We start from the raw sequence: 24,511 nt of genomic DNA on the forward strand, positions 1-24,511 counted from the left end.
TGTGTGTGTGGGGGGGGTGTATGTGTTTACAGATACCAGCAGAGGCCACAGGTGTTGGGTCCCCAGGAGTTGAAGTTTGCAGGTAGCTGTGAATACCCAACATGGGTACTGGTAACTAGACTTGGATGCTCTGAAAGATTCCCCATTGTACTTAATTTTTTTGGTTAATTTTTAAGGTTTAATTCTCTCTCTCTCTCTCTCTCTCTCTCTCTCTCTCTCTCTCTCTCTCTCTCTCCTCCCCCGCCGTGTGTGTGTGTGTGTGTGTGTGTGTGTGTGTGTGTGTGTGTGTGTGTGTGTGTGTGTTGCCTGGCTGTATTCATCTGCACTTCAGAAGTCAGGTGTTGGATCCTCTGGAATTCATGTGAGTGCTGGGAACTGAACCAGAAACAAACACTCTTAACCAGTTAGCTATCTCTTCTGCCCTCCCCAGTGTGTTTTCATTATTACATCCTTTATCCTAATTACGTTCTAGATGACAAGCAAATGGATATTCCGATAAGAGGAGGCAATATGAAATGCTCCCCTTGTTTTTGGGTGGCCGCAGAAGCCTACAACTGCTGGTGGAGACGGTGTTACTTGTGCAGCTGAGGTACTGCCTTCGGACCCCGTCTCGCCTCCTCTTTCCGGAGCAAGTCTACATGCTCCTCCAAGTTAAGGGTCGAGTCTTTTTTGTCCTGTGTTCCCAGTACGGAAGGCACTAGTCCTGGTACAATGTAGTGTGCAAGCAGTGTTGATTCCACTGAACTACAGAGCTCTGCAGAGCCTGAGTGTCCACGCCCCTAAACCTCAAGCGAGACCCGGCCTCGGGAAAGCTCAGTATTGGCTCCCGGAGGGACCCGAAACCGAGGTGAACTGCGGAAAGGAAACTTGCATCGAGCCTGAACTCAGTTTCCGTGGCAACTACCCAGGGGCGTGGCCACTGTCAGGACGTCTCTATGGTTTCTACGTCCTAGAGGGGCTTAAGTGCACTTCCTGGAAGATGGCGGCACCCAAGTCGTGTATGGCACGTGCTTCCACGGAGAGGACTGTACACTGATGGTAAGGAGCTTGCTTTCTCCAGGGGCGGGAGCCAAGGCGAAGATCCGAGAGTAGGTCCACCCTGCTGGCTCTGTGACTGCGGGGCTTGGATTTATAACAGGAGAAAAAGGCGGCGGCTGATCTTCTAGGCTGCAAACGGGTGTCTCTGGCCATCCCTGGATACTGGCTGGAGAGGAGACAGCGTCTCACAGTTGTACTTGTAGCCTTCACAGGTCAGGCTGCGTCTGCCCACTCCTGTCCATTGTACGTGCGTTAAAAACGATTCCTACTATGTCACTCAGTTTAATCCAGAAACACTAAACGCATTCTCGCTGTAATTGACAAGGGTACCTGGGAAATTACACAGTCTTTGCACTCATAAAAGAGGGAGCTGGGCATTGGTGGTGCATGCCTTCGAAGACAGCCTTGTATACATAGCTAGTTCTAGGACAACCAAAGCTGCACAAAGAAACCTGTTTCAAAAAACAAACGATGGTGGGTGGCGGGGAAGGCAGTAATGTGGGAGGATTTCTGAGAAAAGACTTTGACCTCATAGGTCTCTAGAAAAGTCTCAGTTCAAAAATGGAGCCCTGGATCACATTTTGGGAACTGATAGAACTGATTATCTATCTATCTATCTATCTATCTATCTATCATCTATCATCTATCTATATTTGAGACAGGCTTTTACAATGCCTCCTTTATTGGCCAGGAACTCAATATGTAGAAGGGGCTGACTTCCAACTCACTGAAATCTGCCAGTATTAAGGTTAAAGATGGGCTCCACCGTACAAGGCTGGAAGAACTGTTTTATGATTTTATTTTGATTTTTTTTTTTTTTAAAGAGACAGGGTTTCTCAGTTTAATAGCTCTGGCTGTCCTGGAACTTGATTTGTAGACCAGGTTGGCCTTGAGCCCACAGAGAGTCATCCTCTGCCTTTATCCCCCTAATTCTAGGATTAAAAGTGTGTGTCACTATGACTAGCTATTTAGTTTTTTTAAATTCATTTATTATTTAATGTGTACAGGTATTTTTGCCTGCTTGTATTATATGCATCCAGTGCATGCCAGATGCCAGTAAAAGGTATGGGGAGATGTAAGCTTCCTTCTTCTTGCAGGGAACCAAACCCCTGTTCTCTGTAAAAGCAGTAAGTGCTCTTAACTATTGAGTAATCTCTCCAGGCCTGAAAACTTGTTGTACACATCATATCAGTAACTTCATCACTATCCTGTGTATTAGCTTCATTGCTACATAACAAATTACAGATTTAGTGGCTTAGTTCAATAAAGAAACTTAAAAAGAATTTTTGTGTGCAAGTGTTTTGCCTGCTTGTATGTCTGTGTGCCACATGTATGGCTGATTCCCTGTGGAGACTAGAAGAGGGTACCTAATCCCCTGGAACTGAAGGTTGTGAGTTGCCCTATGGGTGCTGGGAATCAAACCCAGGTCCTCTGGAAGAGTAGCCAGTTCTCTTAACCACGGAACCATCGCTCCAGCCACTGGGGTGTGTTTGTTAATTTGTTTGACGTGTGTATGTGAGCACGTGTGCGTGCGTGTGCGTGTGCGTGTGTGTGTGTGTGTGTGTGTGTGTGTATGGGGTGTGTGCATATTCGAGGCCAGAAGTCAACCTCAGAAATTACCCATCTGTGTTTTGGGACTGAACCTCTAACTGATTGGGCTGGGTTGGCTGGCCATCATGGGAGTTACAAGTACACACCACCATGCCTGACTGTTTCCAGGTGCTTTTGAAGTCCTGTCCTAAAGTCATGACCACTTTTTATCTCCTGGTCTCTTCAGTTTTTGGAGGAGTTATGTTACCTTGGTGTTTTGTGTTCCTTGAGATTTGCACATCAGTGATTAGGTCATTGGTTGAATTTATTTAGTGGACGAGAGAGGTGGTTCAGTCATGAGGAGTCCTTATCTCTCTTGCAGAGGACCTGCATTAGTCCCCAGCATGCCACGATAGCTCACAGCCATTTATAGCACCCGTTCTACAGCATGGAGCAGCCTCTTCTGGCTTTTGAGGGCACCGTGTGCACATGGTACACTCACATGCAAGCAAAACGCTCATACAACCAAGCTAGTTTTTTTTTAAAGTTTTCAAAAACACCTTTACTCTTTCAGAAGTGTTTACAGCTGTTTGAGCAGCGCCAAGAGAAAGCCAGGCATTTGCACCCACTGAGGTACTGTGAAGAAATTTGGCTACTTAGAATCAGGGCTAGTATTCAAATTTCCTGAATAGACAAGAAACCCAGGTCCTTTGTTTCCTCACTTTTAGATGAGGATGACACCTATTTGACAGGCCTGTCTTCTGAAGTATAATGAGGTAATAGTGTAGAACAGCCATCTTTGTTTACTTAGTGCTTAGTTAGCAGCCCCTTCCTATACTAGACCATTTCTAAACGGAAGCCTCTGAAACCCTGGTAAGGCAGTAACATGGGTGGAAGGTTTGGCTGCCACGCCAGGCCAGTACAAATGTTGGCCCATAGGTGTAGACTAGGCTCTCTTAAGTACCAATCTCCAGCTCAAGTTACCAAACACCTCTTAGCTTTGTTCTCACAATGTAAACAGACTCTGCACACGGGCTTCCTGGTTTAGACAGCCCATGGAAGTCTCTCTTTCCACTAAGTAGGTCCCCAGGATTAAACATCGGCGTTGACAGGAAGCACTTTACCCACTGAGCCATCTTTCTGGCTGTAGCTTCTTTTAGTCCAGGACTTGAGGCTAGTGTATGGTGCCACTGATTGAGGTTTTTCCACCTCAGTTAAAAAGGCTACACTCACAGACCTGCACAGAGGCTCACTAATCTAGTCTGCAGGGGTAACTGGAGAGTTGCCATCTAGGTCATTCCTGCCATGTTGTCAGTAATACCAACCATCACACCACCTAAGCTATTTAAGGCTCAGCTTCCTTTGTCACCAGAGTAGGGTGAGTGCAAGATCGAGTTTTCACGTTATATACTGAAGTCACACATATAGGTATCAGTATCCACATTACCCTTCCTTTGTCCTGTGTTGTGTTGGGTGTTGGCTCCTTTGACCAGAGAGAGGACGCCCCAAAGAACAGCCTTCCTCCTGGTATCTCCCAGGACTCAAGAAAAAGAATTCAGTAGCTGAAGAGATGGTTCAGTGGTTAGTAGCACTTACTGCCTTTGCAGAGGCCCTGGATTCAGTTACTAGCACCTGTGTAGCATCTCACAACTGTAACTCCAGTTCCCGCGTGTGTGCAGTGCATACACACACATTTGGGCATACATATACACTTATTCTTCTGAAAGAAGACTCTTACACAAGCAGCTTTAAGTGCTTTAAGCATAGACAGGTCTCACGTATCCCAAGCTCCTAGTCAACCTTTAACTGAGCCTTCTGCTGCCACTTCCCCAGAGCTGGAATTACAGGGATGCACTACCACACCTGTTTACACAGTGCCGGGGATTGAACCCAGGACCCACACACGCTAGGCAAGCACTCTACCTAAGTAGAGTATCTAAGGTATACTAAGATACAGCCCCAGCCCACACTACTTCCCTTTCCTTTTCACTCATTTATGGTCTCATAAAGCAGGGGCTGGCTTCAACCTTTCTACATAGTTATAGACGATACGAACTTCTGATCCTCTTGCCTCCATATCCCAACTGCGGGGATTAACATGTGTGGGCCAGCATGCCTTGTTTTACATGATGCAGGGGTTGAAGCCTGGGGCTTTGTGTGCTAGACTAGCGCCCTGCTGTCTAAGCTGCACCTCCAGTCCTTTCTTTCCCTCTTCAGAGTATGGTGCCACTTTTTCCCTGCTGAGAACCTGAGGACAGAGCCTCTCCCTGCCATGAGTGTCACCCCAGAGGTGAAGAGTCGTGGGATGAAGTTTGCTGAAGAGCAGCTGCTGAAGCATGGGTGGACTCAAGGTGCTCTAGGGTCTCTTCCACATCCACCCAACTCCTCTCCTCTGCCCCGGGTCCCTTCAGCCAGAGGAGAGACTAGTAAAGAGAAGTCTTTAGAAGCATAAGTTTTCTGACCCATTAGATTAGGGAAGATGGGAGAAATCCTCATTTTGGATAACAAGGGACAATGAGGAGCAAATGGTTGGGCAGACTAGAGGAGACTGCAAAGAGACAGAAAAGATAGTTCTGGCTCAGACAGAGGCACTGAGCAGGGCTTGAAGGAATGGAGTGAGGTGGGTTTCTGAAGGCATAGAGTATACCCCATGATCAGTATAAGGAGTGGTAGTTAGCCTGGGAAGGCTCACGGCAGGCCTCAAAATAAATCACTCTCCTCTGCAGGCAAAGGCCTGGGCCGGAAAGAGAATGGCATCACCCAGGCCCTCAAGGTGACACTGAAGCAAGATACCCATGGGGTAAGACTGGGAAGTGGTCAGAATGAATGGGAAAGGGCACCCATGAGGGCCAGTGGGCAGTGCTCAGATTGACTTCTACTTATTCATCTGGAGGTGGGACATGACCCTGCCAAGGAATTTACAGACCACTGGTGGAGTGATCTCTTCAACAAGACTGCCGCCAACTTGGTAGTGGACTCTGGCAAGGTATGAGCTTGTCAGGTATATTGAAGAAACCCGCAGGCCTGGGGTCGGGTAGGACAGCACAGCATGCCACTTTCTCACCAATATTTTCCAACAGGATGGAGTGCAGATAAGGCGCCTTTCCAAGGAGACCACCCAGCGCAGTCACTCAAAGCCCAGCTTGCTGTATCAGAAGTTTGTGAAGGTACTAGAGTGAGAGGTCCAGCTCTCAACTGCTCCCATCTCCCCTGGGTCCTGAGCAGTTGTCTTGTGTGTCCAACTAATTCTCAGGATATCCCAGTACATGCAGATCCTGTGTCCAACCTTGTTGTGCCCATGCCTCACCTGGAACTGAAGTGTTACGGTTCCATGGCCCATCCCATCTGCTGGGGAAGCAGCAGTGCACAGTGGGAGGGAGGGCTGTCGTTTAGTTAGGAGCTGCTGGGATGGGGCATGTTGGTGTATAATTTTAAAGAGTCTGAAGCCAGGAGGGTCCTGTGAGGTTGCCTGGTTCATTCTTCATATATGTGACCCAAAGAGTAAAGAGCCCCCAGCTGACTAGTATAGGCAAAAAGAAGAGAAGCCAGCAGTAAATGAGCAGAGATTCTGTGCTCAGGGCTTCCCAAGTCATCTAGAAATCCTTCTCAGTTTCTACATCTTGACATCTACTCAGTTCGGGCAGTCCTTGCCCCTTTAAGAGCCTCTGCCTCTGTTCTCACTCTCCACCACAGTCAGCTAACCTACAAAGCATCCATAAGGGTCTCTCTGAAACACAAACTGTATTATGTAGTAAGGATTTTGGTCTCTTTGAAAAACAAATATTATGGAACTACGTTTTTACTTTAATCTCAGATGTGGGATATGGGGGGCTGCTTCAGATTGCAGTCAGCAGCTGACTATGATTTGCCTCATGCTCTAGCAGGGGTGTGGTTTTGCCAGCAGCAAGTAGTTTCTGGAATTCTGGGGATTTTTCAGAGTGTATATAAATGCTAGGCCCAAGAGGAAGGGTGTTGTGGGTTATTAGTTGTGGTTTGTTAAGAAATTAGATATCCTGTCAGTGAAGATCAAACTTACCTCAAGGAATTCCATGCCCTAATCAGTAAGAGGTAGACTAACAATAACTTTGCCTCCTTTTCTTCCTATCCTTTGCCCCCCTTCCCTAGTGTTGGGGGGTTGAAAGGATGGAAAAAGGATGGAGAAGAGTGGAGGAAATTACCCACAAAGTAGCAAAAGACAGCTACCATATCATAATCCTTTTTGTTAGTTTTTGTTTTTCCACACAGATTCTGTGTAGACCAGACTGGCCTCGAACTCAGATCTGCCTGCTTCTGCCTCAGAAGTGCTGGGATTAAAGTCGTGCAACACCACCGTCCAGCTCTATCCTTTTTAATGAGACTGTCTTCTATGGCCCTTTATGTTTCAGGTCTCACTCACTTCTTTCTGGGTACACACTAGCCAGCAGGTCTTTTTTTCTCCTTTAAGAAGATGTGTTTTCCTCTGTCAGTTGTTCTTGCTTTACCTGCTAAACATTACTTGCTTTCAGATTGAGAGCACCCTCTAGAAACCACTCCCCAGACTCTGGCCTGAGTTATCTGTGAGACACAGCATTCATCACAACTGCCCATGTAGTTACCTATGGGCGTTCTCTTTCTTTCTTTCATTTTGGTGTATCTAGATGAGTGGACATAGGTGTGGGAATGCTAGGTATCTTTTGGCCTCTACCTTATATACTGAGCTAGGGTCTTTTACTTGAATCCAGAGCTTGCCGATTTGTCTAGTTTAGCTACCAAGCTAGCTTGCTGAGACTGCAGGTGAGCAGCATGCCTGCTCAGCATGTGTGGGTGCTGGAGATCTGCACATAGGATCTCATGCCTGCACAGTGTTATTACCAGCTGAGCTACCTCCCCACCTGAACCCATTTCAGCTCCATGGCCTGTAATAGGTTGAGTCCAGTTAAACAAGAATACTTTGATAGGGGTGCTTGTCTTTATTGTCAGTGGCACCTACTTCACTATGGAAACTCAGAGCACTTTTCCTGCTTGTTCTATAATCAGCCAGCTGTGAGTCAGAGAGACCCTGGCTGCTCTTAGTAACTATGGCCCATCATACCCTGCCCCAATTAAAATATGCAGGCTGCATGACTTTGCAAGTAACCATGGTGAGGGCTGTAAAATTCATGCCTTGGGCAGTGAATCCCTAGGGGTTTCAGAAATGGTATTACATTGGCTTCATCCGTCTCCATGATCCTTTTCTTCTAGACAGCCACACTAACCTCAGGTGAAGAGAAGCCTGACAGAGACTTGGAGAGCTGCAGTGATGTTGACAACCGTGAACCCATACCCCCAAAGATGTGAGACTTTATTTTGGTACTGAGGACATGTGGGCGATGCTTTGGGATCTTAAGAGAATAAATCTAAACCTAATCCCCTAATGCTTGACTGAGCTCTTGTCAGAGGAGAGTAGGTGCATGATTGTGGAATTAATTAGATTGTTCTAATCCCTGTATTCTTAGCACTTCAAAAAGTGCCAGGTTTTGAATAATAGCAAAGATGAATATTAGAGAGAAAGAGAGAGAGAGAGAGAGAGAGAGAGAGAGAGAGAGAGAGAGAGAGACCAAGCCTTCTTACCATATCTGTGACTTGTCATCTGCTCTTACAGTCTGACTGATGAGATGCTACTCAAAGCTTGTGAGGGGCGAACAGCACACAAGTAAGTTGTGGTCACCTTCTGGGTCTCCCATCTTTTCTGCCAGTGCTTAAGGACAGCCTGTGCCACCTCTCAATTATTTTCACTCCAAGGGAATAATTGCTGGTGTTGACAAGTTCATGTTTGAAGCTAGGCAGCTCCCTCCCTCTGTTCCCAACTTCCCCTGTAATACCCTTGTTGACTTGGACCCATCATCTGTCTTAGGGCTGCCCGGATTGGAATCACCATGAAGGCCAAGCTTGCTCGCCTGGAGGCCCAAGAGCAGGCCTTCCTGGCTCGGCTTAAAGGCTCAAAGGACGTGGGCACCTCTCAACCACTGACTGACAGTGAGCCCTCCCAAAAAAAGAAAAAGAGGAGGAAGCAGAAAGAGGAGGAAGAGGCTGCAACAACTGAAAAGAGTCTAGGTGAGGAGCTCCTGGAACACACTGACAAGAGCTTTAGGAAAAGTAAGAAGAAAAAAAAGAAGAAGAAAGATGAGAGAGAGGGAACAGCTATAGGAAGTGAGGAGGAAGAGGCTGCAGGAGTGTGTGGGCCTGCAGAACTGAGCACAGAGCAATCTGATCAGTCTTCCAGGAAAAAGAAGAAAAGGAGGAGGCGGCACCATGAAGAAGAGGAAGAGATGGGAGTCTGTGATGAAGGAGGCAGAGATGTGACAGGCGGGCCAAAGGCAGTCAACAGTGGAGCAGATACAGATCCCTGGAGAAGCAGCAAGAAGCGACAGACATGTGAGGAGGACTTGGATACCCAAGATGAAGAAGATAAGGATGACCTAACAAAAAAAGAGAGAAAGGTCAGAAAAAAAGACAAAAAGAAAAGACAGCAGTACTGTGAGGAGGTCTTGGATGTAAGCAACAAAGATGATGGCAGGACTTGGGAAGCAGAGGATGGAGGTGAGAGAAGTCAGCCACACCCAAAGGCGAGAGCCAAAAAAAAGAAGCGGAAGACAGACTGAGGGTCTAGAGCAGATCTCAGCTGACTTCCTCTCAGGGGTAGCTGGTTTGGGGCAGGGTTTCTGCACACTCCTCTGTAAGCAGCTCTGGAGAACCTGTCTGCCGAGGAGAGCCAAAGCATTCTATGCTAGCTGAGGGGTGGACATGGTCCCCTGTGAAACTTCTGTCCAAAAAATATAATCCTGGTGTCCGGCAACTTGGCCACCTAAAGGATGGTGGGAAGAGGAATCAGGATGGAGGAATGTTTCAAGGAGTGCCTCTTCTAAAAGTCTGAAAATGTAGATTTATATGAAATGTCTTGTTTTGGAGACAGGGATTCTCTAATGCAGCTCTGGCTTTCCAGAACTCAGAGGTCCATGTGCCTCTGCCTCATGGGTGCTTAGATCAGAGGCATGCACTATCACCCTGCAAACTGTTTTCATTTAAATACCATGAACGCTTAACATACATTTCTATGTATTTATATGTATGGGTTGGGTTACCCACCCAGACTGCCTGTTTCTAATCATGATTAAATGAGAACTTGGACCCCAAGCTTATAGGTCATTACCAGCACAAGAAGGTCTGAACACAAATTAGATGGCACTTGGAGACTTGAAAAAATTCTGTTAACCTCTGTGGGTCTTACTACAATGCTAAGCTGAATTAGTTTAGAGGTGTCATTTACCTCCCTGTGTATTACAAATAAGTAAGAATCATTCCTGGGTGAAGGATATCACACCTGAGTTATTTTCCATTGCTTACAAATGCTGGTGTTTTCCACAGAGAAAGCATAACCCACTGATAATTATTAAGGCCAGAAGACTCCAGTTTCAAGATAGAAGGTACCAAGTCTTTATTGAGAAACCTGCCTCCTCACCTCCCTTACTGAAGACGGTAGACACACTCTGTGTCAGGGTAGGCTGGCAGGTTCAGCTGGTACTTCTTTTCTAGAGCAGGTGGTACAAAACGCCCTCCGAGGTAATGATATCGGCCAGTAAACTGAGTTGCAGACTTCTTGGGTGCCGTCAGTGAGATGAGTAAGTCTGGTTGGATTCCACTAGGGTTTCCCTTCTCTACATCCCATCCTGAAGAGAGAAAGTCATATAAGCAAGTACAAAGGCCTGGTCCTAAGGAAGAAGGAAACCCCTCAGTCCCATGTACTATGAGGCTCATGTTTTCCCACAGGGCTGGCCAGCATGATCTTTGCCCGCCCCCCCTCCCTAATGTGGAACACCAAAGGCTACGTTCAGATTATTTTAGACCTGGGCTATACTATGGGCCAAGCTCCTGGGTATCAGCCCTAGCCAGGTTTGAGCATGAGTCCCCCCACCATCTGAGTCCCAGCACCTGAAGGAATATCGATGCTAGCGATGGGCACAGTGAGTCCACTCAAGACACTCAGGATACTGTGGAACGGCTCCCGAACATCGCCCTTGAAACTGAAGCCGAAGATGGCATCCACCACCAATTCATACAGCTCATCCACCATCATGGGCTGTGAGGGTGCAGGAAGAGGAAAGACAGGAACTGCTGTCACATAGGGAGGGCTGTCCCTGTACCCACTGACCACAGAAGCACAGATATAATTGTCCCCTAAGGCACAGTAAAGAGTAGCTCATTCGAGCCAGTCTGAATCCAGGCATACTTTCTGTTCTGAGCACCTGCCTGTCAGTGGTGAGAGGCTGACTGCCAGTTTCAGGCTTCCTGAGACTGGAAGCCAGGAGGGACTAGTTCTGCATGTTAGTATTGTCATCCATAGAATGTTTTTTGAAAAAGTTTTGGTTTCCCACCATCTATGCATGCATGCATGCATGCATTTATAGAAAAGGTTCAGGATGAGGCCCTGGGGGCCAGAATACTGTTTGATGCACGTTGCAGGGTGTGTGTGTGTGTGTCTCGCTACAGAATGGGAGTGACTGGAGTTGCTAGTGTTGGAAAGTCGTGGCGCACACACAATATGGAGAAGCATCTACACTTCTATTTAGAGAGCAGTTTTTAGGACAGAAACTAAACAGGCCTGCTTCGTCTGAAACATGAGGGGAAAGGCAGGGGCAGTACTTACTGGAGATGAGGCATCAACCCACATACCTCTGGGGGCATTTCACCAAGGAAAGGGATGTCCATTTTCTGACACTGAGTCACTAGCCCAGTGAAGAGTGGTTTGTTAGGTCTTTTGGGGTAATAGATAGTTGGCTGGTAACCCTAGTTGAAAAGGAAAACAGCCATTCAATCTCCGGTTCCAGAATCCTTATACCTTGCCACAAAAACTCAGTTCATATACTCACAAAAAGTTTGAGGTGTCGCGCACAGACCAGCCCATCCCCTCCGTTATTTCCGGGGCCACAGATGACCAAGACAGTCGGGGGACTCTTGGACATAGACGTGGGGGGATAAGCCTGAAGGCAGAAGTGCAAAGGGTCGGGCAGTCATCGCTATGTGCTCCACCGCCCGGGACTTCCCCACCTGCTCCTCACAAAGGCTTCTCGTTGTGCCACGTACCTTGGCAATGGCCGTGGCACAGCTCAACCCGGCCAGCTCCATGAGTTGATCCACGCTGAACTGGTATTCGTTAAAAAGCTCCTCGTCCACGGCCTGAGCCTCCTCCTGGCTGAGGGAAGTCCTGGCCTGAGTCCGCCGCTGGGGTGCTGGGGCCGCGGCCTGCCCCGCCCCGCCCCCGCGGGAGAGCGCGGCCGTACCTCAGGTACTTCACCGCCGCACTCGCCATGGTCTCCGAGCTCCGGTGCTGCGTTCCCCACCAAATGGGCCCTGCACGGCACACACTCTGCCGGCTTGCGATCCGTGGCAGGCGCGAGCCTGCAACTAGCAGCCCCAACCCCAGCAGCGTCCGCAGCCCGGACATTCGACACACAGAGCGTCGCCTGCACAGCGCATGCCCAGGCCCGTCCCGCCCCAGCGCCTTTTGCCAGGAACCGTCGGTTCCCAGTCCCAGACTATCACACGTTCCGCGCACCTTCGTTCCGGCCTGCGTTCTCACCTTTCCCCAACGTTGCAGAGTTCCAGATGTGCTTCACTCCCTCTGTGGTCCTGGCTGGCCTCTATCTCGAAGCAGCTCTATTGCCTTCAGCGTCCTTGCTGAGAGGTGGGATTGCACACATGTATCGTGCCCAGCTTTTTTAATTATAAAAGAATTATTATCTCTTCTAGGGAATATCTTTGACCTCCCGCTACCCCTGCTTTTGTTTGTTTTTAATATTTAAAATTGTTGGAGGGAGGAGGCATGCACGTGCCCTGTTGCACATACAGAGGTCAGAGGACAATTTCTGTGCGTCCTGTCTCTCTTCTACACTGTAAGATCTGAGGATCAATCACAGGTTGTCAAGCTTGGTGCTCAGTGCCCTTACCCTCTAAGTCATTTTGTGGGCCTCTGCCCTGTCTATTTTACTTATTTGATGTATAGAATTTGTAAGGCTGCGATAGTGGCAGGAACTTTAGATTGCTCGTGTAGTTGTGCTTTGAGTCCGAGGTTCCATGGTCTTACCCAGGACCTCACTAGCTTTATTTTCTGATTTCACTAGCATGTGAGTGACTTCACCTTTGCAAGTTACTCAAGACTTCTTACGCATTTTCTGGAAAATATTTATTTAGTTTACTTTTGGTTTTGTTCTTGATTGTTTCAGAGTGTGGGTATGTGCACATGACCTCAGGTACCTCAGGAACCAGAGGTGTCAGATTCCCTGTGGCCTAGGCTGCCCTGGATCTTATGTTGCCAAAGATGGCTTTACATCCCTGATCCTCCCTCCTGTTGAGATCCCGGGTCTGGGCCACTGTGGCTGGCTTTATTTAAGTTTAGTGATTCTGAAGATTCATTTTTAAAACACAATGTGAAACATGTTTATTTAGCATAGATATGTTAAACACTTAAACATGCCAGATGCTAACATGAACCATCACCTCATCTCATAGCATCGCTATTATTCCTGTTTCAAAGAGGAAAAAAAACAAAACAAAACAAAACAAAAGAGCTGCCCAGTGCCCAGTGACAGGCTGGCCTTACAGCCTTCTGCAACTTATCCTGGTACAGAAAGATAATAATGACTTATCCTGCTTGGCTTCATTCTGATGGGAGTAACTATAGAGCAATTCCAAAAACATCCCATCCACAGAACTCAGGAGACAACCGATGAGAGCTGTCTCCAGGAAGGCCGCCTCTGAGCACCAATCCCCTTTGTTGCCGCCTGGCAGCCTTTTAGGTTTTCCTTGAGGAGTGGTTCCAAGTCCAAGCGAGAGTCACATGGATTGAGTCCCTGCTGAGTCCCAGAGATTTTGCATCTAGATTCCATTTTAATTCTGCCAAACCCATAATGTGTTTGTAGCCTATCATAGATAAGACTACTCGATCAGATAAATGGGTAAGGCAATGTGGTTGGTTAGGGGCCTGATGCAATCACAACATTCATGGGTGGCACACACCATCATTTGCACCTCAAAACCCATCCCTCCTTTCCTAGCAAATCCTGATATTCACGTTTGCGTGGCCGCACAGCAAAACCGAATATTTTCTACTCTCTTTCCAGCCGGTAAGAATGACCATGCAATTAAATGTTGACCACTTATGAACAGAAATGATATGGATAGGCAGACAGACAGAGCTGTAGAGCCACTCCCATAGAGTACTCTTTTGGAGGGATGCATTGTTTGCTTGATTTTTTTGTTTGTTTTTGAAACAGGGTCTTACCCTGAGCTTGGCTGTCCTGGAACTCACTATGTATACCAGGCTGGTCTTGAACACACAGAACTGCCTCTCTCTTCATTCTAAGTGCTGAGATTAAAGGAATACAACACTATGCCTGGCTTCATGGTGTACTTTTAAAAGCTGTCCTCTGCTTCTTTTCTTGTTACTGGGCTGGAGTGAAGGTAGGATGCTTGTCTTAGTCTGAGAGTCACTGTTGCTGTGATGATTTGTGACCAACAAGTAAGTTGAGGAGGAAAGGGTCCATTTAGCTTACACTTCCACATCACAGCACATCATCAAGAAAGTCAGGAACCTGGAGCAGGAACTGATGCAGAGGCCATGGAGGTGTGCTGGCTTGCTCAGCCTGTTTTCTTATAGAACCAGGACCGCCAGCCCGAGGATGGCACCACTTACAATGGTCTGGGTACTCCCCCATGGCTAATTAAGGAAATGCCCTGCTGCTGGAACTTATGGAGGCATTTTCAGTCAAGGTTCCCTCCTTTCAGATAACTCTAGCTTGTTTCAAGTTGTCATAAAACTAGCTGGCTTGTCGCTGTAAGTGGAGCTGCCTTTTCCTTCCTCCCTGGATGGCCTGTGCACGCTAGCCAAGCTCTTTATCACGGAGGTACTTTCCCAGTCCCTGCAGCTATGCAGTGGAAACCCCATGTTATGTCAGAGTCAGGGCTGTAGAGATGTGTCAGCAGTTAAGAGCACTTACTGTGACAGGAGGGACAGGGAGAGGAGCCCTCAAGAGATCCACCTGCCTCTGCCTCCTGAGAGCTGGGATTAAAGTTGTGTGCCACCTGGCAAGATTCCAAATTTTTTTTATACAAACCTTACCAGTTACCCGTTGACTGCAATTTCCAGTTTGCTTCTTTAAAAAAAATAGATTTATTTTATTTTATGTGTATGAGTGCTTTGCCTGTGTGTATGTCTGTGTACCATATATATGCCTGATGCCCTCAGAAGTCTCAAGGCCCTGATCCCCTGGAACTTGAGTTATGGACAGTTGTGATTTACCATGTGAGAGCTGAGAATCAAGCCCCAGCTCTTTAGAAGAAAAACAAACGCTCTTAACGTTCTCTCCAACACCGCCCACTCCCACTTTGCATCTTTAGGATTGACTCTATTTTATGTGCATTGGTTTTTGTCTATATATGTGTCTCTGTGAGGTTATCAGGATCTGCTGGAGCTACAGACAGTTGTGAGCTGCCCTGTAAGTGCTGGGGAATGGACCCAGGTCATCTAGAAGAGCAGTTGGTACTCTAACGGCTTCCCCCTCTCCCCAGCCTTAGTTTGTTTCTTTAAAGGGAATCCGCTTATGGTCTGAAGCAAGCAGAGTGCCAGATTACTCTAGAATCTTAAGACTTGGGCCACTTTGTAAAACCTCCCTTGCTTGTGTCTAATTCAACTGCAGCTTTTGAAAGTGACTAACCTTGGCCTGGAGCCAGCTGTGGAATGCTTGCTTAGCACAGGATGCCCTGTTATGCCTCCAGTCCCTAGCCGCAAGCAAAATAAACAGAAACAAACCGAAAAGTGACCTAAATTGAACGAGTCTGTTAAGGATCCAACTCAGCTTTGTAGAAACAATGCTTCTTTTTACACTTAGGTCCCAGATTTGCATTTTGTACTAAATCACATCGGACTGCGGGCCAGCTCAGGTGGGAGTGGGGTGGGGGTAGGGCTGTACAGTGGGCTGTGTCACTCAGTTCTGCCTCCAGGTCCTGTTGGTATGACTGAATCTTTAACCCATTTAGCCTCTGAGCTTTCTTTTCCTCATCTTGGTTTTTATTGTTGGATTTTTGTTTTTTGTTTTTGTTTGTTTGTTTGTTTGTTTGTTTGTTTGTTTGTTGAGATACTGTCTCACTATATAGCCCTGGCTGGCCTGAATTTTCTATGTAGACCAGGTTAACCTCAAACTCCCAGAGATCTGCCAATCTTGGACTCCCTAGTTGTTTTGTTTTTTTGAGATAAAGTCTTGCTACGTAGCGCAGGCTGGCCTTGAAGCAGTGATCTTCCTGCCTTCTCTGAGCTTTAGGATCATAGGCCTGTGTCACCATGCCCAGCCTTCTCTTTTCCTCCTGCATTCCTGTGAGGAAATACCTGTAAAGTGTTCAGGGTGTGAAGCTCAAAAAATGTCAAAGCATCATTATTGTTGCCGTGACCTCAGATACGCATGGGGACAGTGATGGGAGCCTCTGCTCTCTTATCTGCTGCTGTGTGGCATTCATGCCTCCCATGTGAAAAGGGGACATGGAGAAGCTCAGTGATTCCAAGTCATCTGAGCTGGGGGGGGGGGGTCATTTTTAGAACTGGGGAAAACTTTAACAGTCACGACATTCTAACCCAGAAAAGCAAGGGTCAGTGCTCACTGCTCATTTCCCAGGTTTTGCTTTTTGTTTTGGTCTACTGAGTTAAAGACCTTCCCCCAAAGAAGAGCAAAGAGAATCTCAATGTGGAGTCAGCAGAACCCTTGGCTGTCTGTTCACCATGCCCACATCCATACTGAAGGTCCTCCCCAAGGCCCTAAAGGCCTCTACTGGGAAGTTCCTGTGGAGGTGAGCGCTGCAGCCAACAGGTCTAGGTCACACGATGGTGCAGAGGCCAGACTGGATGGGTGTCCTCTGGAGGTTCCTGCCCAGGGCTTCCTTGGTCCCTATGGATGACCTAAACAAGGCAGAGGAGCCTGTCATGGGGCAACTGCAGAAGCACAGGAGGCTGCCTCCCTGGCTGCAGCTTCTCAACTCTGTTTTCTTTAGGACTCTGCCTTTCTCATGCCTGCAGACAGGCCTTGCAGGAGCCTGGGATACTGCCAAGCACTAGATGTTTTCTTCCCTCAACCTAACAGTGGCCCTGCTCAGTTAAAATCACCACAAGCTACCTCTTTACTGGAGCCGCCCATCCTCCAGGCCCCCGCCCTCCTCTAGGACTTACCTATTGTTGGGTGCTGTGTTGGCGAGATGTTCCACTCCTCTGGGCCATGGGCCTCCAGATGGAAGATGTTCTGAGGCTCCTAAGCCTGGATGGAGGGGGTTGGATACATTTATTACAGGCCTCCTCATAACCAGGACATCACAGTGGGAAAGAGGAAGAAGCGAAGGTGGGGACAAGTGGGTGAATATCTAGCCATGTATCGGTCACATCCTCGAGGATGCCCTGGACAAGCCAGGTGCTTGGTCCACACGAATTGCCTAATGATGGAGGACTGTTCCCTAGAAGGAAAGACCCTGGACACACATCAGGAATCTAAGCCAGCTCACCAAATGGTAAGGCCTTCAGCTCCCTGAGCTTGAGAGTTTCCAGGGACAGCCCAGTAAGGAGTAAAGCCTAAGGCCCCAGTGCCTGACATGGAGCTGGCTCTCCACACCCTGTGCTCTAAGATACAAAGTTTAAGATGCTGAAATGAAAGCTAGGGAACAGGCAACACACATCTGGGAAGGCCTTGGAGAAACGGGCCAGGCCCCCAAAGATGAGCAGAAATGTGGAAACGCTGCTGCAGGCAGGGGTCGGCAACCTGGGATGCCAGGGGTGGGTGACAGGCATAGGTGGGAGAACCAGGAAGGTGATGATGAGGATTCCGACGGCAGGAGTTGGGCGTGTTCCTCCCACCCCCCCCAATCTTTCCACTCACAGTCCTGTCTCTGAGGTTCTAACACAATAGTCATGTTCATCAGCCCCTCCTTTTTCTTCTCACGGCCTTCTTCTGACCTACTGAAAGGTTTTCAGGGACAGACTGGATGTGGCCAGGCTGTGGGACACCCCAGGGGTCAGCTTCCCACCCCCCGCCAGCAAACCCTCTTCTACCAGGTCGGGACTGCTTGGCTCACCTGTCCTGGGCATCTTCTGCACTACTGTGTACCCTGGCTGAGTTCTTTGCCTCTAGGGAGGCCTCCCATGAAGTCTGGAGTTTTCCAGGAACAGATGGCTGGTGAATTCAGAGAACATGGCATGGGGAAACCCGCCTTGCTATCACTGCCCCACAGTGTCCCCACACAGACTTAGGTGCTGGATCAGAGGCTCTGTGTGCTTGTCAGAGTTAGTGGAAGGCCTTGCCCTGAGGCCTAAGACTTTTTTTTGACTTTTAATCCAACCCCCTACCTCCAGGATAACTACCTCTATCCCAGTATGGTAACTGAACCTAGGGACTCACGTTTGCTGGGCGAGCATTCTACAACTGAACTACACCCTCTCTGCTTCAGGTGAATTTAACTGTGTTTGAAGATTATACAGTGTCCTGGGCTTTAAAACAAGAGGGCATTGAACCCATTGAGTCCCTATAATAAAGCATAAATATCCATTCTTGTGGTGAGAGGACGTTTCCTATAGAGGAAAGCATTTCAAGAGCCCATGACCTGGTGGAGAGAGACTGGGAGGCAAAATGAGGTAGAAGTAGATGAGTCCAAGAGGCCCTGAAGAAGCCCTACCAACGAGACAGCTCCTGGAGTTTTCTTGGAGCACCACCCCCATCCTGTGGCCATTTAGGGAATTGCACCCAAGAACGGCCTCCCAACTCTTCACACAAATGCCTGAAGGCCTTGGCCTTAACCCAATGGGGCTTGTGACCTCAGCTAAAGTCCGGAGAAACAGCCCGTGTATAAAAGGTATGTCACAATCTCCATCCACCTCCCTGCCCCACCCCCCATAACCTGATATACATGCATCCCTCATGCAAGCCCAGGGGCAAATGAACACGGAGTGGTTTTAAGTATGGCATTCCTGAGTACATCCTTTCTGGAGCATCTCGTCCCCACTCCCACCTCCTGGTCTTAGGTGTTATACTACCAGAAAATGAGCCTGGGCTAGCTTCTCCTGAGTCACGAAGGTCCGCGTGGCATCTGCCAGTTTGGCCACAAGCCGCTCTCGTATAGAACTTGGTTCGTGCTGGGGAGGAGGGACAGGATTGGAATGAGGATGGCCTGAGCCATCTGCAAAAATAGAAAAGGGGGGTTGGGGATTCAGCTCAGTGGTAGAGCGCTTGCCTAGCAAGCGCAAGGCCCTGGGTTCGGTCCCCAGCTCCGAAAAAGAAAAAAAAGAAAAGGGATAGAGGGAAAGAGTGAGGGGTCTGATTCCCCCTTTGTGCACCGCCACCATGCCACCAGGCCACTATGCCACTGAGCACAAAACTGTAGGCAGACTGCCTCTTCCCCCAGGTAACAGACCTGGACCTGGTATTAGGTGTTTCTAATCGGTAAATAGGTGGAGGGAGCAAGGAGCGAGGCCAGCAGTATCAGCCGGAGAAAGCTACTCTGCAGGAGGGGAAAGCAGGAAGTCGGAGGCCATCATGGAGGGTCTCACCTGACACAGGGCCAGCGATTCCTTATAATATTTCAAGGCTTGGTCATGTTGCCCCAGTCTGGCTGCAGCTGCCCCAAGGCCCTCACACGCCTGCCACTGTCCCTTCACGTCCCCTAAGGAAGAGAACTTGAAAGATCTTTTCGTGTTCCCTGTTCCACAGACCCTCCCGGCATTGTATACCCTCGGTCTTTGCGTCCCCCACCCTGAGTTCCAAGCTAACCCTCTCATTCTTACCAGTGTCTTGGGCAGCCTGCAGGGCATGCAAATAGCTGTCCCAGGCAGCCCTGTGGTCCCCCAGCTGGCTCAGTGAAAATGCCAGGCCGCTAAAGCTGCGACCCTGCTCCCACCGCTGGCCCACAGAGCCTGAAATCAGAACAGATCCGTTTGAATAGGGACTTGGTTCCTGGGGCATTGAGACCTTGCCCTCAGCAGGAGAGGGTGCCAGGAGTGCCAAAGCCCAGCCTCAGTACCTCTAGGTGACCCACAAAGACCTAAGCTATTCAAGTTAAGCCTCTCACCTCGTTTTACCCCAAATATGTCCCTAGCAAGTTGGGAGACTATGTTAATAGGTTGAGGCAAAAATAAATAAATAAATAAATAAATAAATAAATAAATAAATATAATAAAAAAAATCAGAGATCTGTCTCTACCTCTGGAGTGCTGGGATCAAAGGTGTGCACCGCCATACCAGGCAGGTTAAAAAACTCTTTAGGTGCTGGGCACCCAGGTCATAGTTACAGTCCCACTTGTGTGATTGGATGCTGTGTTTTATTTTTGTGTGTGTTTGTGTAGTACTGGGAATGGAACAGGGCCCTGTGTACACCAGGCAAGTGCTTTGCCACCGAGCCACGCCCCCAGCTACCCATTACTTTTTCATTTTTTTCATACTTATTTCTGGAGGTGTATGGCTGTGCACAGATGGGAGTCAGAGGACCAGGTAGTTCCAGCCTAATAATTGCTCCCAGAGATCCAGCCAGTCAGGGCTCTGGGTGTAGAGCTGTACAGGTCAGGACCCAGACTCCTCAGTCCCCTCCCAACTCTTCGGCTACCACCAGGTTCATTGGAAACACTTTATTCTTTTTCTTCTTTGACAGGATACCATGTAACCTGAGCTGGGCTGGAATTTGACTATGTAGCCAAGGATAACTTAAAGCTTCTGATTCGCTTGCCTCCCCCTACTGAGCACTGGGAGTGCAGATGAGCACTTGGTTTATGTGGTGCTGGCAACCGAACCAGGGCAAGCACTTCAGATCTATGTGTATATATGTACACACACACACACACACACACACACACACACACACACACACACACACACACCCTCTCCTCCCCCCAGGCATGAAACTTCTTTTTAATCCTTTAGTCCTGGCCCCATTCCCCAGCCCCTGGGACCCACCATGCAGATCGACAGCCTTCTGGTGAAACTCCTGCGCTTCCCAATAGTTGCCAAGGACATTGTGGGTCATTCCAAGGTTTTGAAGCACTGTAGCCTGCTCTGCTGCCTGTCGACACAGGGGTAGGGCCTGCAGGAAGGCCTCTACTGCCAGAGGGAACAGCTGGAGTTGGAAGTAACCCATGCCTACATCATTGTAGAATGGCCCTGGAGAATAGAAGCAAAGTCACTGATAGTCAGGTGAGCTGCAGCTAAGGCTCATGTATAGCTCCTGACCCACTCCTCCAGGTCCCCCAACCCTCAGGACACTGCCAGGCTTAGGCTCAGCACCTCTTTAGATCTCACACCTTGTTTATTAAGGCTCACCCAGCAGTCCCTGGTCAGCGCCCCGGTCAGCATCAGCAAGCTTACAGCTCTCCTCCAGAGCCTGCAACACTTCACTCAGTCTATACTGCCGGCTGCTCAGCATACATCTCACAGCAGCCACCTGAGCCAGGGCTGCATCCCAGAGCCGGCCTGTGTGAGCATAGGCCTGGCTAGCTTCCTGCAAACTGCAGGCTGCTTGCTTGGGCCAGCCCAGGGCCTGGTAGCAGGCTCCTATTTTTGCCTGTGCTTCCCCATGGTAGCTCTGTGGCTGGTAATGGCCCAAAGCCCTGCAGTACCAGTCCAAAGCTTGAGTCAGGTCACCAAGGGAATGATAGGCCAAAGCCACATTGAAACACTGGTCGCCATGACACCAGCCTGCAGACTTCTCTTCAGGACGGGCTCTCAGAAGTAGCTCAAGACCTGTGGCTGGGTCTCCAGTCTCCACATAGGCAGCCCCTAGGTTGAAGGCACAGGCTCGAAGAACAGGGCTATCTCTGGTTGATGGGGCCTTGGAGGCCAGCAGGAAGGCCTTCTGGAAGCTGCCCAAGGCCTCCTGAATCTGGGCAGCATGCAAGGCCCTGTGGCCAGCCCTGGTGAGGCTCTGGATCTTGGCTTCTTCTTGCAGCCTCTTCTTTTTCTCTTTTTTCTTCCTGCAGTTTGGGGGTTTGGGCACAGTCTCAAGCTTCTAGTGGCTGTCCTCAGGGGATAGGGGAAGACCCAGGGTTGATACAATGAACAGAGGGGTCAGCATGTCAGTCTTTTTTTTTTTTTTTTTTTCTTTTTTTCGGAGCTGGGGACCGAACCCAGGGCCTTGTTCTTGCTAGGCAAGTGCTCTACCACTGAGCTAAATCCCTAACCCCCAGCTTGTCAGTCTTAGCTCTCTCCCTCTACCCTTCCAAGTAGGAGCCCTCAAGGGAAATTTGGTCACCTCTGACCTCCAGGGACCAAGGATTTTCCTCTGACCTCTTACCTTACTTCCTGTGTCCCACTGGGCAGCATTTTGACTCCCTCTCTCTTTAGAGCTCTTCCAAGTTCTTTGTCAGGAACTCAGACCAAGTAACTTTCTGAAAGCTGCTTCTGTGAATCCAATCCTCCATGTCACCAAAACCAAAACCAGACCAAACAAAAGTCCTTGCAAACAAAAGTTTTGATTTCACAGGATTTTTCTCCCTAAGTCTTGCCCTAACGTCTGCCCCCAGTATTCGGGATTAAATGCAACTTTCAAGGCAAGCACTCTGCCATGGAGCTGCACCACCGGCTGCATTTAGCACACTGTGTCACTAGTCTGGGAATGAGTTGAAGGCAATTAGATCTTCAGTGAGAGTTTACTGAAGGGTTGGGGTGGGAGCACTGGCCCGGCAGGTAAGAGCATGTGTTGGTCTGCCAAAGGGTTCAGGTTTGGTTCCCAGGACCCACATGGTGACTGAAACCATCTGTAACTCCAGTTCCAGCAGCTCCAACTCCTCTTCCTTGTCTCTGAGGGCATCATACACACTTGGCGCACGGACATACATGCAAGCAAAACAGTCATAATAAAATAAAAATAAGTTTTTAAAAGGCTGGAGAGATGGCTTAGCAATTAAGAGCATTTACTGCTTTTTCCAGAGGTTCTGAATTTTGTTCCCAGTACCAGGTCAGACAGCTTGCTCACAACCACCTGTAACTGCAGCTTCAGGGAATCCAAAGTCTCTGGTGCGTGCACACACACACACACACACACACACACACACACACACACACACACACATTTACTTAAAACAAAAATATATATCTTTAAAAGGTTAGTGAACTTTTAAATTAGTCACTTCTGTGACTCACTTTGTGACTTCTGCAGTCACTTGTACTGACATACACATATACACATACACATAATTTTTTTTTTTTGGTTCTTTTTTTCAGAGCTGGGGACCGAACCCAGGGCCTTGCGCTTCCTTACACATAATTTTAAAAATAAAATATTTTAAGCCTGGTGTGGTGGCACAGACCTTTAATCCTAGCACTCAGGAGGCAAAGGCGGGTAGACCTCTGAGATCGAGGCCAGCCTGCTCTTCCAGACAACCAGAGATATACAGAAAATCTGTATCACAGGGTGGGGGCGGGGGACCAGCAACACATACAATTTAAAATCATCTTCAAAGGTCCATTTCAGTGACACTACAAGGACTCAACTGTGCACCCACCATCTGCCATTCCCTGGGGATTACCATCTTTTAGTCAACTTCTAAAGGATTTATTTTTGTTATTTTGAATTATGTGTGCATGAGTGCATGTGGGTTTGTGCACCAGAGGCTTTGAATCACTTGGAGCTGAACTTCCAGTTGCTTATGAGCTGCCTGGTGAACTCAGGGCTGGGAACTGAGCTCAGGTCTCTGCAATCAAAAAGTACTCAGTCTGTCTTTCAGCCGATCTGAGCCCCAGCATTTCCCTCAAAACAAAACAAACAAACAAACAAAGGCTATGACAGCAGCACTCACCTTTAACCCCAAGTCAGGATATAAAGACAGGCAGATCTCTGTGAGTTCAAGGCCAGTCTGGTTTGCATAGTGAGTCCAGGCCAGCAAGGTCACAAAAGCCAAACAGCATAGACAGGGCTACCCTCTCACCTCTCATGCAAGGTCTTGTGAACATGTGCTGCTGCTTTATAAACCAATGGGAATACAGCACAGTCAGCTCCGGTGTGTGCCAGTCTAGCCCTGGGCACTCAAAGCTGAGGCCGATGTGGGAGGGGTCTGTCTGCAATGTCTATGCCCTTCCTGTTATCTCCTCTACTTTCTGTCAGGCGGTTTCTGCTCTGGTCCCCAGAGAGCTCAGGTTCAGAAACATTCCTCTCATCAGCACATTCCTCCTGGACTCCCTCTCTCCCCAGGAAAACAGAAAAAAAGCTGAAAAGTGAACCCCCCCCCCCACACACACACTTTTTTCTCTTTTACAGAGAGAAGGCAGAAGGGATGCCTCTTTTCAAATAAATATTCTCTGGGGTTGGGGATTTAGCTTAGTGGTGGAGAAAAGGCAGGGAGAGAGGGAGGGTGAGAGAGAGGGAAATTTAGGCAGAGTTGCTTCTGAAAACACACAAAATCCTGACTAGATGAGGCTCCCCACCTTGAGGCACTCCTGGCTGTCCCCACCACAGGACCTCTTACCTCTCTACTGTTTTCTTCACAGTCATAGTGGTTGTCTGGAATGGGTCTGCTGACTCAGGTTACTTCTGACTAGCTTGGAACTCAGAACTGTGTTACCAGACACTGTGCCCTACTCTCAGGTAATCCGTTGAGTGACAGCTGTGCTGGCCTATCTTAGCGGAGAACCCTAATGGTGCACAGGCATAGTCACCTTCCCCTTCCTGCTCAGCTGCCCCACCCCTGCAGACACATCTTCCAGCTCCTTCAAATAATACATCAAAATGCCATGAGACTATTAACCAATTATAGCCACGAAGATCATCTATCCCTTTCCACCTTATTTTTTAATTTTAATATTAAGGGAGGTTCTTGAGGTGATCTTTCCTTAGCTAGCTTCCTGAGTGCTGGGATTACAGTTTGTGTCACCATGCCCTGCTTATCATTCCCTTTCAGAGTGATGTGACAGGACAAAGAACT

At 48.4% G+C, this 24,511-nt stretch overlaps 3 protein-coding genes across 22 annotated transcripts; 1 reads left to right on the forward strand and 2 right to left on the reverse strand.

Annotated features, from left to right (window-relative positions):
* The first annotated feature begins 974 nt into the window (after positions 1–974).
* On the forward strand, positions 975–9,720 carry Gpatch4 (G patch domain containing 4). Its single transcript, NM_001024979.1, has 8 exons — positions 975–1,038; positions 4,786–4,919; positions 5,295–5,368; positions 5,462–5,554; positions 5,649–5,735; positions 7,789–7,880; positions 8,189–8,239; positions 8,441–9,720. The coding sequence occupies exons 2-8, from the start codon at positions 4,841–4,843 to the stop codon at positions 9,186–9,188; spliced, it is 1,224 nt and encodes a 407-aa protein (NP_001020150.1). The 5' UTR covers positions 975–1,038; positions 4,786–4,840; the 3' UTR covers positions 9,189–9,720.
* A 276-nt stretch (positions 9,721–9,996) lies between these two features.
* On the reverse strand, positions 9,997–12,060 carry Naxe (NAD(P)HX epimerase). Its single transcript, NM_001399227.1, has 6 exons — positions 11,865–12,060; positions 11,668–11,776; positions 11,454–11,564; positions 11,257–11,370; positions 10,516–10,663; positions 9,997–10,253 (listed from the first exon to the last, which is right to left on the reverse strand). The coding sequence occupies exons 1-6, from the start codon at positions 12,026–12,028 to the stop codon at positions 10,051–10,053; spliced, it is 849 nt and encodes a 282-aa protein (NP_001386156.1). The 5' UTR covers positions 12,029–12,060; the 3' UTR covers positions 9,997–10,050.
* A 1,798-nt stretch (positions 12,061–13,858) lies between these two features.
* On the reverse strand, positions 13,859–24,181 carry Ttc24 (tetratricopeptide repeat domain 24). 20 transcript variants are annotated; one of them, XM_087613480.1, is made up of 12 exons: positions 24,056–24,181; positions 23,390–23,552; positions 21,886–22,046; positions 20,916–21,565; positions 20,553–20,756; positions 19,391–19,519; positions 19,157–19,269; positions 18,644–18,742; positions 17,689–17,786; positions 17,493–17,569; positions 16,796–16,880; positions 13,859–16,528 (listed from the first exon to the last, which is right to left on the reverse strand). In XM_087613480.1, the coding sequence occupies exons 3-12, from the start codon at positions 21,912–21,914 to the stop codon at positions 16,447–16,449; spliced, it is 1,566 nt and encodes a 521-aa protein (XP_087469606.1). In that variant the 5' UTR covers positions 21,915–22,046; positions 23,390–23,552; positions 24,056–24,181; the 3' UTR covers positions 13,859–16,446.
* Between the last annotated feature and the right edge of the window lie 330 nt (positions 24,182–24,511).

The sequence above is a fragment of the Rattus norvegicus genome, chromosome 2 (assembly GCF_021556685.1).
Source record: "Rattus norvegicus strain SHRSP/BbbUtx chromosome 2, alternate assembly SHRSP_T2T, whole genome shotgun sequence".
Classification (NCBI taxonomy): Eukaryota; Metazoa; Chordata; class Mammalia; order Rodentia; family Muridae; genus Rattus; species Rattus norvegicus.

Bases quoted from the DNA above. Each gene is read 5' to 3' on its own strand.
- Ttc24 (XM_087613473.1), bottom strand. From the start codon at position 21,914: ATGCTGCCCAGTGGGACACAGGAAGTAAG. The intron at 20,757-20,915 runs GTGAGCCTTAAT...TCTATTCTCCAG, and splicing joins CGCTGACCAGGGACTGCTGG to GGCCATTCTACAATGATGTA. The intron at 18,743-19,156 runs GTGAGACCCTCC...CCTCCTCCCCAG, and splicing joins AATCGCTGGCCCTGTGTCAG to CACGAACCAAGTTCTATACG.
- Gpatch4 (NM_001024979.1), top strand. From the start codon at position 4,841: ATGAGTGTCACCCCAGAGGTGAAGAGTCGTGGGATGAAGTTTGCTGAA. The intron at 5,736-7,788 runs GTACTAGAGTGA...CTTTTCTTCTAG, and splicing joins TGTATCAGAAGTTTGTGAAG to ACAGCCACACTAACCTCAGG. The intron at 8,240-8,440 runs GTAAGTTGTGGT...CATCTGTCTTAG, and splicing joins GAGGGGCGAACAGCACACAA to GGCTGCCCGGATTGGAATCA.
- Naxe (NM_001399227.1), bottom strand. From the start codon at position 12,028: ATGTCCGGGCTGCGGACGCTGCTGGGGTTGGGGCTGCTAGTTGCAGGC. The intron at 11,565-11,667 runs GTACGTGGCACA...TTCTGCCTTCAG, and splicing joins GTGCCACGGCCATTGCCAAG to GCTTATCCCCCCACGTCTAT. The intron at 10,254-10,515 runs GTGCTGGGACTC...TTCTCTCTTCAG, and splicing joins TAGCATCGATATTCCTTCAG to GATGGGATGTAGAGAAGGGA.